The 19,015-nt window shown below is 48.4% G+C and overlaps 1 protein-coding gene across 1 annotated transcript in view; it reads right to left on the reverse strand.

The window, feature by feature from the left end:
• CACNA2D3 (calcium voltage-gated channel auxiliary subunit alpha2delta 3) overlaps nt 1-19,015 on the reverse strand; it is a 978,241-nt gene that overhangs the window by 36,615 nt on the left and 922,611 nt on the right. The window contains exons 34-35 of the mRNA XM_075550920.1: nt 18,132-18,187; nt 5,173-5,284 (exon numbers count right to left, since the gene is read on the reverse strand). Coding sequence (XP_075407035.1) covers nt 5,173-5,284; nt 18,132-18,187 — 168 coding nt within the window. The remainder of the gene's footprint in view (nt 1-5,172; nt 5,285-18,131; nt 18,188-19,015) is intronic.

Below are 19,015 nucleotides of genomic sequence, written 5' to 3' on the forward strand. Positions count from 1 at the left end.
CCTCAAAAGGAAGTTAATTGGAATACACCTCGAAAGGAATGAATCAGGAGAAAAGTACATAAACTCATAAAAACAAACTTATTTCGAGACACACTTTAGGAAATTTCAGAACAATGAAGATAGGGTCAATATTTCTAAAACGCCATCAGGAGGAAAAGTCAAGCTACTTACAAAGATGCAAAGTCAAAGGCCAGAAGGCAGTGGGACATTCTATCCACAGGACAACCTCTGGGAGACCACGGAGTGAAATGGCCCATGCCGAGTACATATTAAATAAGACACTATAGACCCATGGTTCTCAACCTTCCTCATGCCGCGACCCTTCCATACAATTCCTCATGTGTTGGTGACCCCCCAACCATCACATTATTTTCGTTGCTTCTTCATCACTGTCATTTGCTACTGTTATAAATCGGGACCCCTGTGAAAGGATCGTTGGACCCCCCAAAGGGGTTGCGACCCACAGGCTGAGACCATTGCTCTAGACAAAGGAGAAGTTTTAACCACCATTCCGGAAAGCACCCCAAAAGCACTCTACACTAAAAACAGTGGTGGCCAAATTGACAACGATAATAAATTATTTAGTGGGGTGAAAACACAGTACATCTATCAATAAACTGAAAAGGCAACTTACAGCTGATAACGATGTGGAAGCTGTATGTGTACGGGTTTAATTGCTTAAAATCAATCATCCTAGCCACTCAATAACATAAAGTCCAACAATTTATAAAATGGGGAAGGGACTTGAGTAGACTTTGTCCAAAGAAGGGCCGGGAGTGCAGAGACATTGCTCAGCAAGATCAGGCATGTGCGAGTTCGGACTTCTCCACCACTAGTTTGGCTGTTCCTTTGGACGCGGGGGAGGGGTGGTGGTGAGAATGTAGGTAAATTTGAGCCCCCTACCGATTTGATGTAATCTTAACAGGATGCAACCACAGAAACAAAAACAACCCTTTCAAACATAGAATTGACTGCATGGCCGAGCAATTCCGCTCCTAGGAGTATGCCCCGCAGACTGCGAAGCAGGGATCGGAGCAGGTGTTTGAGTTCCAGCAGTCATCACCAGATTTGAATCCACACAGTGACACATCGGCAGAGAGCAGAGCCACAGTTCCTGCTCTCTCAGCAAACAAAGCCAAGGGGAAGCCCCAGGGCCTATTCCATGGACAAAGAGGGCTGCTCCACTGGGACAGAGACCATGATCCCACGTATGTACAAGATACATGGCAGTGCATCTTCAAAATATAAAATGCAAAATGAACTGCATGACAAGAAGCTAAACCAACCAACCATAATGCTGGTGGGGAACATCAACAGTAAATGGGAAGATTTGCCCCAGCGGATACATACCGATCCCAGGACTAGCTGCTACAGAATGCAGCTTGTTTAAACACACACACACAGAATGCAGCTTGTTTAAACACACACACGGACACAGAAAACACAGCAAGTCTCCACAAAACAAAAACAAAACAAAAAGGATGTATTAAGCAAAATACAATGGTGCTTTAGAGATCAATAATAAAGAGATACAAGTTAGGAGATTCTGAATCACTCTTTTCAAAAATACAGATCAGAACATGATAATAGAAAAATGTGAGAGGTCTACAACAATTAAAACCCTTTATGGGGATAGACTGGAGCATACACATAGACATCTGCAGGCACACAAAAAATATCATATGCAAAAAGTTAGCAAATAAAAGAGTAACCCCCAGACACATGGTAATCATACAGACAAGAAGCTGACAAAATAAAGCAGAAGGTGAAAGGTACGACAACAAACAGGCTTAGACCACGGAAACAATGATGCCTTCTTAAAGGACAAGAATGAGAAACACGTCTCTGACAGTGTGAAGACGGAGTGGGGGCTGAGCACAAGATTGCAGAGGAAAGGGAGGGAGAGGGAATCCATGAGGGCCATCAAGAATTTAAACAGGAACAAAGTACAACTACAGTAGCAACTTTTAATCCAGCGGTTCTCAACCTGTGGGTCTCAACCAAATGACACTTTCACAGGGATCACCCAATTCAGAACAGTAGCAAAATGACAGTGATGAAGTAGCAACGAAAATAATTTTATGGTTGGGGTCACCATCACATGAGGGAGTGTATTAAAGTACCCGGCATTAGGAAGGTTGAGAACCACTGTTTTAAACCAAAGTAGAATGTAATTAGCACATGCACTCCAATAAACTTGAAAACTGAGATGGAAATGAGCAACTTTCTATGAAATATCATAGCTAAAGCCATTTCAAAAAGAAAAAATAATTCAAATCATTAAAGAAATTTGTAGTTGTAAGTCTAGCTACATACACAAAATCCCATCAATCATCAATAACTTTATTGGTAAGTTTTAGTAAACCTATATGAAATAGATAATTCAATCTTATAAAAATATTACAGATAGTAGAAAATGAGGAAAACTATCGAGGCTAATTTGTTACAATGAAGTAACCTTAAGAAGAAAACCAAATGATATTACATGATTTATATTTTCAACATAAATCATATGCAGGGGTAGGGGGAGAAAGGGAAAGAGGGAGGGAGAGGGAGAAGTATAGGGGGAGGGAGGGAGGGAGAGAAAGGGAGAGAGAGAGAGAGAATCTGAATATGAGAATCCTACTGCTAACTGCAAGACTGGTGGTTCAAAATCCACCACCACTCCCAAGGAGAAAGATGAGGCTGTCTGCTCCTGTGAAGACTTATCGTCTCAGGAACCGTATGGAGGGTAGCTAAGAGCTGGGGAGGTGGTGGTGGTGGTGGTGGTGTGTGTGTCTCTCTCTCCCTGGTACCATTGAGCTTCATCCTGGGGAAATAACTATTTTCAAGTTAAATACTGTATTTACTGTTATAGAGATGTTTATGATACATCATCTACTTCCCAGCTTTAAAATTTGAAAATGACAACAGTGTAACTCAACACATTAACAAATTAAAGGAAGGTGATTCTAGTAATGGATGTAGAAAAAATGTTTGATACAGTTCAACATTCATACAAATTTCAAACAACAGAAGCCGCAACAAGAACTCATAGAGGTTTTCTTTTACCCAAGTGGCTAATTTGAAAACCATACAGCAGATATTATATGTAACATGGAATTACAGAAGGCTTTTCTTTAAACCTGAAAATAGTTGATATTCTCACTACTTCCACTCAACAATGTATCAGAAGTCCAGAGCAGTAAAACACACACACACACACACTCACAGTTAAGAATGACAATTAGAAGGTAAACTTTCACTAATGATATTGTTGCCTATGCAAGAAGTCCAAGATAATGTATACACAAGCAATTCGATCTAAAAGAAAAAGTTAGCAATTTGCTATGTATAAGTTATTCAATGTACACAAATCAGTGATTTACTAATAGCAGTTACCAATTAGAAAATGTAATTTTAATAGATAGTACTTCTGATGACAAGAAAGGTATATACTATGTTTTAGTCTTTCATAAATAAAATTGTAATACTGTATTAAAGGCATTGAAAAAGATGTATATAGAGATACTCAGTTTATGAATGAAAAGGTCCAATATTTAAAACAGCAGTTGGCTTCAAATTCATCTATAACAAACATATTGCTTTTAATCAAAATCATAGAATTCATGCAGGTTTAACAAAGTATACCAAAATTAATATAAAAAATTTAAAAGTCAAGAATAGCTATGTAAATGAGAAGGAAGCGGGCACTTGCTCTCCTAACTAGCAAGTCCTAGTTAAAGTGATGATCCTTAGGTCCATTGACACACCACAGGGCGAGCAACAAACCTGCACGGAGACCGGAGCTCAGCCCGGCACGGGGGCGTCGTAACCACTCATAGGAAATGCACAGCTTGGTTAACATACCACCAACACAGCAAAGGACGAAATCAGAACTCCACCTGACGACACGCACGCATCACTTCCAGAGGGATTAGAGTCCTGCACAGGAAAGGCAGTGCTTGAAAGCACTCAGAAAGACATTATAGGAGAATGTCTCTCTCATGACCCCAGTGCTGCTGCTCAATTCAGACCAGACTGGAGCATGTACACAGGTCCAGATAAGAGATAGGAGCTTATGACACGCGGAATCCAGGAACAGGAGTGGGGATAGAGATACCAGAAGGGTAAGGGGAAAGAGGGGAGAGGATGGAGAAGGTGGTGCCGATCACAATGATTGACACAAAATCATACACTGCCCCCCCCCCCCCCCGCCAGGGGGAATAACAACAGAAAACATGGGGAAGGGAGACAGTGGTTGGTGTGAGAGGTGAAAATAAAAATAATTTATAATCAATCTAATCAAGGGGTCATGGGGGGGGGGAGCGGGAGGGAAAAAAAGAGCAGATACCAAGGGCTCAATAGAAAGTAACTGTCCAGAAAAGAATGATGGCAACGTATGTACACACAGGCCTGATGCAATCGGTGTATGGATTGTAAAAAGAGCTGTAAGAGCCCCCAATAAAATGATCATTTCCTATAAGGGGGAAAAAAATAAGACACCAAGTCATGAAAGGAAAGAGGAATAAATTAGAGTACATTAAAATAAGAGCGCAGAAAACTACTCAACAAAAGACGTCTCTAAAAGTTGAAGACACACCCCCAAAGACTAGGAAGACGCATGCACTATGTGTGTTACTTATAAACAAATGGAATCTAGAACACAAGGAATATCCAAACCAAAAAATAGACCCAACCAACCAACTCAGGAGTCTCACGGGACCAAAGAGGCAAGGAAGTCCAAGTCATCAATAAAACTGTTAAAATAGCATCAGCATCATTAGTCATCGGTGAAATGCACATGGAGACATGGGAGACCAACACCGTTTCACCAGATTTGGGAAAACACAAAGGCCAGTTAGTTTTAAGGATGTGACCTGAGAATTCCTTGAACCAGCTTTTAAATGATCAACCATCCATTTGTGAAAAGCTCCGCAGGATCTTCTCTAACCAGTAAGCACCTGGACAGAGAAGTCTCCCCCATTCCAGGAAATGTTCTTATGCAGTTGAATGGGGACCACCCTTGGAAGGATCTCACAGACCCAGCGATGCTTCTTCCCAGCTGACAAGAACACATGCCCACACAACTCACTCCTACCCCTCCATATGTACCCATGTCTCTGCAAGCCAACTGCCTGTGTCCCACTTGCCCGTGGGGGGGGATGTGTGTGTTGGGGGCGGGGGCCTTACTTGGAGCAGTCTTCACAAGCAATGTTCCCGGTGGTCTCCTTGATGGTGCGCTCCGAGACAAATGCGGGGTACTCCGTGTCGCAAGGTTCCAGGGTGTGCTTCAACTTCTGGGCTGCGGGGATATGGGGGTGGGGGGAGAACGGAATCAAGAACTCAGAGTGCACACTCCCGATTGAGATCCCCGCCCAGAGCAGTTGAGGATGGAGTTAGGCTCCCGCGGCTCTGAGTTTGGTTCTAAGCCCCGCCGGATCCCATGGAATTTTCTAACTGGCAGTTGCGGAAGTCTGTCAGGCTGACTCTCCTACAACCTGTGCTTAGAACCCCCCAAGCCAATCCTATTAAAAACCCGAGGTGCCTACAGGGCTTCATAACCACAAACAGGTGTTATGCTACTTTGTTGCAGGCATCACATTTCATTAGTATTGTTACTGTATTATTTGGCCAAAGGTGTCTTAGCCTGTCTTTCTTTAGTATTTTTTAAGCATAGAAAGGTACACGGCAGATCATGATAGGTACTTGACTGATGTTAGATAGGAACCATTCCTAAGTGCGCTGCCTTTGGATTTAAAAACAGGCTCAGGGAAAAACTCATTTGTAATCTGGGGCAGCTTGTAGTCATGTCACTGTGCCTGCCAAGCTGCGCTCTAACCTATAATTCCTCACGCAGTGGTCTTGCATTATCAGCTATCATTTATGCAGCAGAAGAATTCTACTTTCTGGGACAGCATCAGTCACCGGGGCTCTGACCTCAGCCTCGCTACAGCTTAGCAACAATGCAAATGTATATCTTAATAAATATGTAAAATATAAGCTAGACCACATTATTTAGGGTGAGGCAGAGGTCATGATACAATTGCATGGTTTTATTATAGAAGGAAAATAGTAAAATACGTAATGCCTTTGACCCACAACCACGGACCAACAGAATCTTACTACTATGAAGCTCTTTGTCCCATAGTGTACACCCCTTGTCAGTTTTCACAGTCAAAAGCCTGGGGCATGCTGGCCCAGGGGCTCAAACACTCTGCTGCTAACTCCAAGGTTAGTGGTGCAAACCCACAGTTGTGCTGCAGGAGGCCAAAGAGGAGGTGAGGAGACAGGCAGTCTACTTCCATGACGATCACAGCCAGCCTCGGGGCCCTACGGGGAGGTTCCTGCCTGTCCCATGGAGCTGTGGGGTTGAACTCTCCTGGGTGACTTGCTTTGTGGTTAGTTTGATGGAGGAACACATAGTAAGTAGGTGCTGGGCAAAATCTTTGTGACGAAGTGATTGAAATAAATTACACCCAGGAAGGAAGTAACAAAACAAGTTGATTTTATTATTTTTAAACTGGGGATAATGAAAATCCATATATCAGAGGTTACGGAGCCCTGGCGGGGCCACGGGTGAAGCTCTGTCTGGGCTGGTGACCACGAAGACTGAGAATTCAAAGCAGAAGCAGTTATTTCCCCAGGAGAAAGATGAGACTGTCTGCTTCCATGATGATTGACTGTCTCAAACTACAATACAGTGCGGTGCAGTATAACTCGACAACACAGTACAGGACAATACGGATGTCAGGTCTCAAGGACCCCCAGGAACAGCTCCACTCTGCTGGGTGCAGTCACTACGAGTTGGACACCATTTCTGGACGGTGGCTTTGGCGAGGGTGGGGGTGCCCGTGAGTGACGTGAAGCCAGGCATGTCACAGCCATTAGTCCTGGGCCCAGACCTAATGAGCGCCGCGTGCACCTCAGCTAGGAAACACAAGCAACACCCGGAGCTCTCTACTAATGTCACGAACATTAAAGTGGCAAAGATACTGATCACAGTGAGACAGGACAGCATGGTGGTAAGCAGGAAGGTTCTGAAGTGGGGAAGTTGATAGCACAAATCCCTCATCTGCCGCCTTCAGTTAATCCCCAGTATTCTCCCCTGGGAAATAGGAAGGCTGAGAGCACCACAGAATGCATAAACATCAACCTTCTCGGACTTAGGGAGCTGAAATGGCATTTTGAATGACAAAATCAGATGGCTTACTAGGCTGGGAATGAAAGATGCAAGAGGAAAGCAACTGCATTCACCATCAAAAAGGATATTTCAAGATCTATCTTGAAGTGCAGTGCTGTCTGTGCAGGATAATATCCCCATGCAAGGAAACGCCGTCAATACAACTATTACTCACACATATGCACCAGCTACTAGAAGTAGCAATGCAGAAAGTGAAGAAGTCTACCATCATCTTCAGTCTGAAATTTATCAAGCAATCAGGATGCATGGATCAGTACTGGTGATTGGAACGCAAGCATTAGAAACAAGGAGGAAGGGACAGTAGTTGGAAAATATGGCCTTGGTGATAGAAGTGAAGCTTGGGTTGGTGACAGGATTTTGCAAGAACCAATGACTTGCTCCTAGAAGATATACTTTTAACAATATATGAGGACTTCTCCAGAGGGAACAGAGAGATGTCCTATTGACCATGTCCAGGGGAAGAGACGATGGGGAAGCTCGCTATCAGCAGCCAACTAAGGCGGCCAGGCCCAACCGTGGATCAGTGTAAGGTCAGGCTGAAGGAAACCAAGTCCACAGATCCAAACTACGCTCTTGAGAACACTTCAGAACAGACATGATGCCCTGAACACTAATGAGAGAAGACCTGAGGACTGAGGAGCGGTGGGATGACATATAGACCATCGGACCTCAATAAGTCAAAGGGCACTGCAAAGACAGTCAAGACTGAGGCATAAGCGGAGCAAAGGCAGGATGGACCAAGATTTCCTCTCGCTTGGATCCACAACCCATGTGCAAGGAAACAGCAGTGCAGAGCTCAAAGGACGCACTGCGTTGCACTGAGCATCTGTGCCCTGAGGATCACAGACTGTGCCATCCAGAGCCCGAGAGGGACTAGGATCAGAGCTCCAATCCTGAGACGCTGGTTTGCAGAAGGCTGCGGATGACAGTGGAAGCCCGAGATACATGTGAGATCTACACAGGGAAGAAGCCTTCCCTAATGGAGGGACAGGAATCAACTGGGTACCAAGCAGTGTGTTGGAGGGAAGAAAATGGTAGATTAAAATGTCAAACCTGACTTGAAGGGTTAAAGCCTTGTCATTTGACCTCCCCTGAGACAACTGGGCTTGATTGGGCTTTCAATATTTACTGTTTTATTTTCACATTGGGGTTTATTTCTGATGTATTTTTTTCCATATGAATGGCCTTTTTGAATATTTTAAAGCATTTTTCTGTTTTTTGGTATATGAAACCCAGGAATGAAGAATCTCTAGAAACAGCAATTATAATAAATGTACCTCAGGGTGGGAGTAAAAGGGAGCTGATGAACTATGGCATGGTACGGCACCTGGATTAGCTCCCAATAAAATGGTTCGGGGGAGGAGGGCACACTAACTTTTGTGCAACACCTCTTTAAAGTGTCAAGAAGCAGGGCCCCAGGTGCTTTGAGGACTAAGGTGCACCTGACCTGAACAGTGGCCTTTTCAATCACCCCACACATCCGAAATTCGGACATTGAATAAGGAATGCCAAAGAAGAACTGACGTCCGTCCCTGAATCACGGTGCTGGGAGGGAATACTGAAAGGACCCCGTGCCCTCCCTGCTGTCCTTTGGGAAGACACATGAACTTTCAGATCAAGCTGTGGCCGGTCACCTCGCGTCTACACAGCGTGGCTTCCCACAAAGCCCTTCCTTGGTCTGGAGCGCTGTGGGAAACGCGAGGTCGGTGCCGGCCGTACCAGTGCATCTATGGGACTTGACGCCAACAACGAAGGCAGCCAGCAAGAGCATGGGCACTGCTTCAACTCACGGCCGTGCCAGATCCACTGCTTGCCTCTCGGCAAGTACAGATGCAGGGGGAGCATGGGGTTCGGCTGGGCTGATTCCCGTTTTACCCTGGAGTGGAAATGGGGGCTGCGACAGCAGACATACTCCTCCTGGAGTGGCTCAGAAGGTCCCCGTCGTGACCACCACGTCCATTTGCGCAGGAAGCACTTACAGCCAGGGGCCCTCAGGTTGGTTCTGAGTCCGGGGAACCAGATGCGAGCTCTGCTCCATCAGGGTTTCAGTGGCTGTTTTGAGGCCTGTACTTCTGAGGTGCCCCTGGACAGACTCGAATCTCGCACATTTGGGCCAGCATCCTGATGTACCAAGGCTGTGCCCCCCATGGTCTCACTCCACGAAGCACCTAAAGTGGACCAAATGCCTTTCGTGGTCAGCCATCAGCACAGAGCAAGACCTTGCCAGGACCCCCACGCTACGGACGGAGACACTAAGGCTCAGAGAAATGAAGACACTTCCCCGGAGTTGCCTTGCGCTCTGTGTGGCAGTGCCTGCCGTGGGCCCAGGCCGTCCAGCCCAGCATCTTCCTCACCACCATCAGACCACCTGACCTGACCACAGACAGCTGTGGAGCGAGAGCCATCCCCTGCCACGTTGTGAGGAGAGCACTCAGGAGAGTGTCCACGCAACGACATTTCTTTCACTTTCCCTTAGCAACAATGTCCCAGAGCAGAAGCACCCACGGAGCTGAACCAGCCCCCTTCCATCTCAGCAAAGGCTCCCCCTTTCACAGGCAGGGGCCAGCCAACTCCTCTCTCCGTGCAGCTTCCCCCAGATGAAACCTTTGTGATCATCCAGCAGAAATGCGCTCCCACAGTGCCCTCATTAGGGAAATGAAGCAGATAAACAGTGTAATTATGGATTCCATTTTCAGCTAAAACAAAACTCGCGTCCAGCTCAGGGGCTTTCGCTAGCCGGGGCATGGTACACTTAGAAGGAACCTTGCGGGTCAATGGCCTCACATTGGTTCAAACGACTCCCTTCTGGCACTGGGTCGAGGAGGCCCCCTGCTCTACAAGACCTTCAGAGGGCAACAGCCCACTGAGGGGGGAGGGGGAGAGCCGACTCGCAGGAGGCGTGGCTGTTCACCATCAGGAGAAAAGGGGAGCTCCACACTTAGCAGAGTGCTACAGACCCGGCTGGCGGGTAGTTTTGATCAATCAGTCGGCTCAACTCAGGGACTCCAGGGAGGGCAGGCAGTGTGACCACCTGCACCCAGGCAGCTGAGGGGACAGGTCTTGGCTGAGCACTGATGGTAGGTTCTACCAGTAGGCACACTTCTGAGTGCTCCGGGGATCTGAAGAGTGCCCATGAAAGGGGAGCCCTCCTTGATGGGCACCATGAACGTGACAAGGCCTTGCCACAGTCCGTGGGAAGTAGGTCCCTCGGTGTGGCGGTGGAGTGAGCTGTAAAAGCCTTAAAGAATAGCTTCTAAAGATGGAAAACAGGGAGACAAAATGCCAGAGTCCTTTTTGGTTGTTTTTGCTACAGTTTTGGCCGCCGCTTGCCCAGGTGTGTGGGGCGTGTAGGTGCCGGATGACCTCCCAGAGAGGGCGTGTGAAGGCTGCCCTGCCCTTCCCATGGGGCCACCCACACCCTGTGTCTGGTGAGGGTTCCGCACCTGGAGTGGGCAGTGAGGATGTCTGCGGTAGATCACTCTGTGGCACGGGCTGTCCTGCAGGCCTGAGCCACTAAATGCCAGCAGCACTGTCCCCTAGTTGTGACCACAGCTATTTGTCTCCAGATAAGGCTAATGTTCCCCGGTGTGTGTGTGTGTGTGTGTGTGTGGGGTGTTTACAGGGGAATTGGGGGAGGGGGAAGGAGGTGCAAAATGGCCCAGATGAAGCAAAGGGCACCCCAACTAGCAACTGATTAACTCACTGTCTAAAGGCTATGTGTGTGTGTTCTGGATGGAGCTGTGTCTCTCAAAGCAAGTGTTACCAAATCCTATGTAACCTGTGCCGTGAGTCCGCTTGGAGAGTTGGGTTCCTTTATCATAGAAAGGAGGCAGGATTTGTATCAGGTGCAGCTTAAAGCAATCTTGTGTAAGGTCCCGAGAACAGACGATAACAAGCAAGCAGATGGATACCACTCCTGGGGACAAAGCTGAGAAGGGACAAGGACATTCCCTGAGAGCCAGCACCCTGGATCTGGACTTCTTGAAAGCCTGCACTGTGAGAAAATAGCATGTGCCTGCGCTAGATCACAAAGCTGGGCAGGGGGACATGGGTGTTTGCCTTGGGTCCCCACTGAAGCCCCTTGGCACAGTGAGAAAAGGGAGTTAGGAAAAGTCGAACCACGGGAGATGACCAGCCCACTTCCCTCGGCACCTTGCAGTCCCCTAAGAAACAGTCATATGTTTTGGTGTTTGTTTGCCATGAGAACCACCAGGGGAAACCAAAGCACAGGCACCCTCCCCTCTGCCGGTCATGTAACGTGGTCGGCTGTTATGTGCATTGAAAATGAGGAATTCAGAGTCCACAGAGACCAGGTGTCTTGCGTGGGTCTTTGGAGCCGGCACAAGGCCGCGCTGCACCAAAGCACCTGGCTGCAGCTCCCCGTCCTTTGCTCTCCTCCTGCTTCAATCCTGCAGTCCCCTCAGTCCTCCTGATGAATGGATACCGCTCGGCTATTTCCAATTAGAAGTCAACCTTCAACTATCTCCACCTGCAGGGCAGAACTCAGCTGACAAGACCTGCAGTCGGAGGAGAAGCTCACCTCTAAGCCAAAAGGACAATCAGAACCAGGCTTATCACATGGGCCAGATTGCTCCTGAAGACCCCTTTCCCTAATGCCCTGACTGCCAAAGGCTCCAAATTCATCACTCAGGGAGCCTTGGTGTCACCGTGGGTCTCACATTGAGCAGCTGACCAGAGTTGCAGGTACGAACCCACCAGCTGCTCCTTGGGAGAAAGATGAGGCTGCCTGCTCCTGTCAAGCAGTATAGCCTTGGAAACCCCAAGGGCCAGTTCTGCTGGGTCCCGTAGGGTCACTGTGACTTAGGATCTGCTAGTTGGCTGTGGGTTTGGTTTCCCTTGTAGCTGGAAGAAGCAGGTGGACAGTCAGGTTGGTCTTCCTAGGTACTAGGATCCCTGGTGGTGCAGTGGTTACGCCTGGAGCCATAAACTACAAGGTCAGCAGTTTGAAACCACCAGCCACTCTTCCCAAGAAAGATGGGGCTCTCTACTCCCATAAACAGTCACCGTCTCAGAGATCCACAGGGGCAGCTCTCCCCTGTCCTGTAGGGTCGCTGTGAGTCGGAAGCAACTCAGTGGCAGCGAGAGTTTTGTGATTCCTTCATAAATAGTCTCATTTTCCCTCAGTCCCGTCTTGTGAAGCGGCTTCCCTGTGACAGTCCGCCCACATCACCCACGTAGTGAGGACCCCCTTACCTCCCAGGACTCAAAGCCTGGTGTGGAGGCTCCCACTTCCACAGGGCCCCGGTGCTGCAGTGTCCGAGAGCTGATGTTCCTAGCACTTGGTTTGTGGTGGGCCGCAGGTAAGGGCGGGGGAGCCGGAAATCCATGTGAGTCTCCACTAGATTCCGGTTCCCTTGAGTTCTGACTGTTGACCTCTCACGGCCACGGAGTTCATTCTAACAAGCAAACTAACAAACTCTCAGGTGCAGAGAGTTTGCTGTGCCGCACGTGGCCGGCCACTCAGGGGCAGCCTCGCCCTCAGGAACATGCCTGGTGTGCCCCTGATGGGAACTGGGGCACTAAGAGTCATACTCCTCCAATCAGGGTAAGGGGAGGGGGGGGCTGACCCAATTATGTAAACTTTTCTAATCTGCAACAGTGAATCTCTCCCAAATCTCTGCCCTTCCTTCTGTAGTCTGCCTGTGACAGCGATACTTCCATCTGCTTCCAACAAGATCTTCTAAAGGTTTCCTGTGCCCAGTTCCGTAGCCCAAGCAATGGGATCCTGGACCCCATCGTGGCATGGTGCCAATTGTCCCTCAGCCAGATGGCTCGCTTGACTTTGTCCCATCGACTACTTCATAAATAGGTCTCCACACGTCGTGTTGTAATTTGGGACGTCTCTTTGAGAGACATAGAGCCTGGTTGCGTAGTCATTTAACCAGTTCTCAATCCATTCTCCTAGTCTCCATTGAGTTTCTTCCTCTCCCTCTCCCTGGCTCTCCTGCCCCTCAAGGTTTAGAACTTAAATTCTGAACACTAGGTTTGTGGAAGCCTACAATTTACAGCCCTAAATCCAGTGTTTCAGTCTCCACACATACTGAGCACTGCTTAGTGCATTATGTGTTCAGCTGCAACTGCAAGGTCAACAGTTCAAAACTATCAGCTGTTCCCTGGGAGACAGAGGAGGCTTTCTATTTTCAAACAGATTTAAGCCTCAGAAACCCGCGGAGGCAGTTCTACCCTGCTCTGCAGAGTCGCTAAGAGTTGGAACCCACCTGACAGCAGCGAGGTTTTCAGTCTGCTTGTTTGTGTGTTTTATGACCACTGACCAGCAATGTGAGAAGTCCTGCCCTCGGGAAGTGTGTGTGTGTGTTTGGACGTGGATGTCTTCCATGCTCCTAGGCACCCAGGGAAGGGGCAGCCAGCACCTGGGGACTTGCCGGCATTTGTCCTTGGTGAGACTGGGGATGACATGATTTCAGCGAAGTATGCTAAGTGAACAGTCCGCAGTTCAGACGCACTACCTGCTCTTAGGGAGAAAGACGAGAGTTTCTTTCTGCTCCTGTTTAGATTTAGAGCCTCGGAAACCCGCAGGGCAGTTCTAGCTATTCTATAAGGTTGCTGTTAATTAGATAGATGGTGTTTCCTCCCCGATGGCAGCACATTTGAGTGCCACATAGGCATGAGCCACAGTCTACCTGCCTTAGGTAGAGGGTCCTGAACCAACCATGTGCCATCCATCTGCATGGGTTTACTATCCCCGTGCAGCCCCTTCCCTGCAGGCTCGCTCCTGCCCTCAGCTGCAGTGTCTTCATCTGCCACCATCGTGACTGACGGACAGGTTTCTCCATGTCCTATTTAAGTGGCCGAGTTTCTGGGAATCGTGGCCACCATTTGGGCCTTGTGCTGACTGTCTCCCTCATCTGTATGATTTGTCTCTGTCCTGTTTAAGATTTAATAAGTGTGTCCCCATAAGTTCTTTTTGAATGTGGGGTCCCTTTTATCCCCTACAACAGGTGTATAATTTTTCACCCCCAATTTAAAAATTGGGGGAAAGCTAGTAAAATAAATAGACAGCAGTCAGTACCCTATAGGCTGACTCTCAGGTTTCCTACATCTTGAGCATTGCATATTTTCAAACAAAAGTTCTGTCACTGCATGGGGTGGGGTGGGGTTCTTCTGAGAATAGGAAAGTCTTGTCCCCCTATGTCCCCAGTTTGGTCTCTGCTCACTGGACACCTTTCGCCACATTGACTGCTGACTGTACTTAGCTCAACGTCCTCCCCCTCCCCCATGATAGATATCTCTGTGGCATATGCAGTGTTGTGTCTCGTTTTTCTTGTTACATGATACTTCCGTGAGCATTTTTCCATTTTATTAAAAAGCGTTCAGAAATAGAACTGCATGCATGTCTGTGGATGAGTTATAATTTATTTTTAAATGTCGCTGACATTTGCGATCATAAATCCCCTGGTGATGATCACCCTGTCAGGGAAGGCCTTTGTTCACATCTCGGTCTGTCCTTAGGCTACATTTCCCCCAACGGGATCCTGGCTCTCACTGTGAAAGGTGGCACCGCCCGCCTCAGTTGGGAGGGGCAAGCCTCAGACCTGAGTCCTGAGGTCATGGGGACGGTACTAGGGCCACAAAAAGCCTCTCCCACCGCGGGAGGCAGTGGACACATTGCATCTGTGTCACTGTCCCTCGAGGCTGCCCCTCTGCAGTGGCCGCGTGCGTGTGTAGCCCTCTACAAAGGTGTCGGCCTGCCTCCTGCTCTAGCTCATAGGAAACCAGCACATTCTCCGCTGGGGGAAGCCAGGCCCCCAGTGGTCATCTTGATTTGGCACAGGGCCTCTGCAGTGGAGCCGAAGGCTGGGTATCTGGGGCTCTGGTCTGGATGGAAGAGGCTGCTGCCGTGTCTTTCTCCCACGGACAGGCTGGGGGTGCAAACTACAGAGTGTGGAGTTAGTAACTGGACTACCAGGCTTGCTTCTCTGAATAGAGAAAAATGGACAGATTTGTCAAAGCCACACACCTGTGACTTTAATGGCCATGCCTGACCTAGGAAGAACTGCTGAGGTCTTTAGTTAGCACGGACAAACACCTGGTGTGCACCACATCACCGATGAGCTGCTGGCTCTTCACACTCGGTTTCTAGGACACATTCTTTTGACACACTCAGATTTTCTCAATGACAATGACAAATGGTTGCCATTGACCTCAGACCACTGACTTTTATCCAGTTAATGAGATGGATACAAATCCAGATTTATTTTCTCCCAAACCTTCGAAGCTCGAAATTCTTTGTGTGGTATACCTAACTCTACAGATACATGTCAATTTGACATGAACATAACATGAGCGTTGACCTCAGTAAATTTGCTTCACTCATGAGAACATTACTTCAGTAATAACTATGTGCAGTCAAAAAGTTCTTGTAGAGCAAACATCAAATGCAACGACAAACAATGCAGTGGAAACTGCCATACTGACCCACCCAGGGGACGTTAGGATGTGTGGAACATAACACCTCAAATACCATATAATGCTACACAGTATAAATTGTATGTAGAGCAAGAGCGTCACATCGTTTCCTTGATAAGTTAATGGTATAATTATGTTGTTTTTAAGTAAGTCTTTTTTTAAAAAAGAAAATGTATGGTTTCATTCATGTGTCAACTGGAAACATGTCCTTTGAGATAGATAGGTCTATAAGAAACATCGATAAACCCAGCATTAAAAGAGCCACTACCTTCAGTCAGTCTTAACTCACAGTGGCTCTACATAGGGTTTCGAAGATGAATCTTTACTGGCGCAAAGAGCCTCCGCTTTCTCCCGAGTGCTGGCTGGTGGGTTTGAATGGCTGACCTCCTGGCTAACGCGCAGGGCCTCACCATGGCTAAGACGCAGCTGTGCCATCAAGGAATTCCGGAGTCATTAGCAACAGACAGAGGCAGGGACCGTTGCGAAGAGCAACAGTTCAGCGTGCGTGCTGACTGGGACAGACGCATAAAGATCCTTAGGAAGAGAAAAGCTCAAAAGTTCACTTCCGTGGAGTCAGCGAGTACGTAAAACTTAAGGAGAATGAATGGCTGTTACTGGGTCTTGTTCCAAGATCAACAATAGAATGGGAATCACTGAAAAGCAACAACAATAGGAAATAAAACGTGTTTGCCAGCAGACGGGGAAAAAAATCCAGAACCCTTATAACGGTCCCATGGCTAAGGTGCTCGCTGCTAACTCAAGTTCAACTGTCAGAACCCATGAGTCACTCCCTGGGGGAAAGACATGGCTGTCCACTTCCACACAGATTCACAGTCTCAGAAAACCCATAGGTGGGCAGCTCTGCCCTGGAACTGACTTGATGGCAATGGGTTTAAGGTTTGGGCTACTGTTGTTTTTGTTTTTTATTTACCGTGGAAAATAGCTTGGTGGTTTTGCTACATGTTAAACGTACAACTACCGCACCGCCTCAGCCATTCCAAATGCAGAGGCACCTCAGATCTCTGTCCACTGTGCCGACTGCACCATCCCTGACAGTCCAGAGGTGGAGTGGCGGTCCCCTCCCCCACAAGCGGACTGGCTCCATGTGGCAGACGTACACCACATGCAGACTAGAACACTATTCGGTTATAAAGAACAGAGGAATTCAAATTCATGCAACACCGTGGGTGAACCTCGGACACATGATGCTAGCCGAACGGAGCCGGACACCAAAGACTGGGCATTGTATGGTCCAACTGATGTGGAGTGTCCAATCTACAGGGGCGGACAGAAGATGAGTGGTGACCAGGAGCTGGGGAGTGATTGTTAAGTGGGCACAGAGGCTCCGTTGGAAGTGACTAAAAACAAACACACTTGGAACCAAATAGTGTATGTCTGCACAGCAGAGCCATAGTTCAAAGGACTCCGCTGAACTGTACTGTTAAATGGTTTGAAGGACAGACTTTACATACGTGCATGCACACGGTAAGTACTCATGGCCGTCGTAGGCTCGCATCCCAGGTAAGCAACAGGGCACAAGTGAGCATAAGTGGAGCTGAGAAACAGTAAGCAGTGATCAGGCAAGTCCAGAGGGAGGAGGTGGGAGCCAGGGTTTGGTTTGCAGGACAATGGGGACTGAGCTGTTTGGTCAGCGACAGTGTCATTGCCAATGCCACGAGCTTCATCAGCACCATGAATTATAGCTACCATTTTGAAGGATTATGTTCTAGTTCCTGTGCTTGACTTCCACTCACTGCTGTCCAGTTGACTCTGACTCTAGTGAGCCTGTCGGACAGAGAGGGCTCCCGAGTCTGCGTGCCTTTACGGGAGCAGGCGGCCCCAGGGTCCTTCTGGTGGAGTGGTGGTGGGGTTTGAGATGCAGATCTTGTGGTTAGCAGCCCGGCCACCACCACGGCTCCTGGTCCTCAGCTTGTCACATGATTTGTGGCACTGCTAAATGCACACACAGGTAACCTAGGACTTGCTCCTGATTGACTATGAAGAAACTCGGCCCAAGGGAAATCAGTTAACGTGCTGACTTCGAAGCCAGGGTCCCTGCCCACAGAGCTCCAACTCTTCCCCTCAGCCCCCGAGCACGGTGACGGCTGTTCAGCAGGGCCAGCACTACAGCCAGATGTGGGCTTTGTGCAGGCAGCAGTAGAAACACGAACGAGGGAGCTACCCACTCCTTTAGCCTGAGATGTCAGCACGGCCCGCAGGCCTTCTGGAGAAGTGACCTGTGTGGTGCAGGACCTCAAAGCCTTCCTTAAGAAAGAGGGCAAAGTTGACATTCAACCAGGGCTGGACGACGCCTGTGGAATTCATGTGATACAGGTGGCCCTGTCTACAGCACAAAGCGTGACTTCCCACTGGCGGGGCTGAGAAACCATCACTCCGTCCAGGGGAGCTTCGAGTGTATGCACCCCGATGACGAGCTCCCAGGGGACCCAGAGCCTGTCACTCCCAGGGCAGACGTGGAAGCCGGCCGGCCGCTGCTTACCTCCAGCTGTCATGTCTGAGTGCCACCAACTGCAGAGGTTAAATTCCACCAGGAACCTAAACAGACAAAGGAGAGGCCCAGTGATTCGCAGGGGCCACACCGGCAGAGCGGACACACTGTGTTTCATAGCGTTGCCCCCTCACTTCAAAGAACCTTGGCACAAGCAGGCAGCCACACCAAAGCGGCGCCCTTGCTCCTGGGCTGTCCCCAGCCTCGCACGTGTGGGAAAGGCTGTTCGATCACCAGAGTCAGCCAAACCCTCCACGCAGGTTGCCCTTGACCAGAGGACTCTTGGTTGAGGACCCCACTGGACCGGCCACAAGTTTTCTAATTGTGTTACTTGTTACCGTGTACTTTAATTCTTTGTCTCAAAAGGAGCCCATTTCCAGAGAGTCGCCTCTAACCTTGGCTCAGAGATCCCGAAAGAGCATCCCCTGCCCCAAGACTTCGGTCTGAAGCAATAATAAAGCAAAACAACCCACCAGATTCAGAATTTCTACTGTGACCCTGACTTGTTTAAGCTTAATGTGTCTGTGCTCAAGGCCCGGGGCAGGGGGTGGGAGGGGGTGCCCCACCTCTCTATGAAATGATGCTACCAAGATGCAACTTTAAGGAAAACCTGAATTTCTCCATTGTCAGTGAGGAATGGGAACGTGGTGTAAATCCTCTTGCATATGAATAGGGGCATCAAAACTCCATGATTTCTTTTTCCTCAGCTGGAGGCTCCTCTCCCCAGCAGCCCATTCATCAAGACCCACCATTGTCTCTGACCACATTTTCTGCAGACCTTTGTCCTCATTTGAATGGATAAGCATTGTCAGATTCATACATGGCTTGAAGCCACAAAGAAGACCATGCTTGTCCTGCCTTGGCCCCACAAAGCA

The sequence above is a fragment of the Tenrec ecaudatus genome, chromosome 5 (assembly GCF_050624435.1).
Source record: "Tenrec ecaudatus isolate mTenEca1 chromosome 5, mTenEca1.hap1, whole genome shotgun sequence".
Classification (NCBI taxonomy): domain Eukaryota; kingdom Metazoa; phylum Chordata; class Mammalia; order Afrosoricida; family Tenrecidae; genus Tenrec; species Tenrec ecaudatus.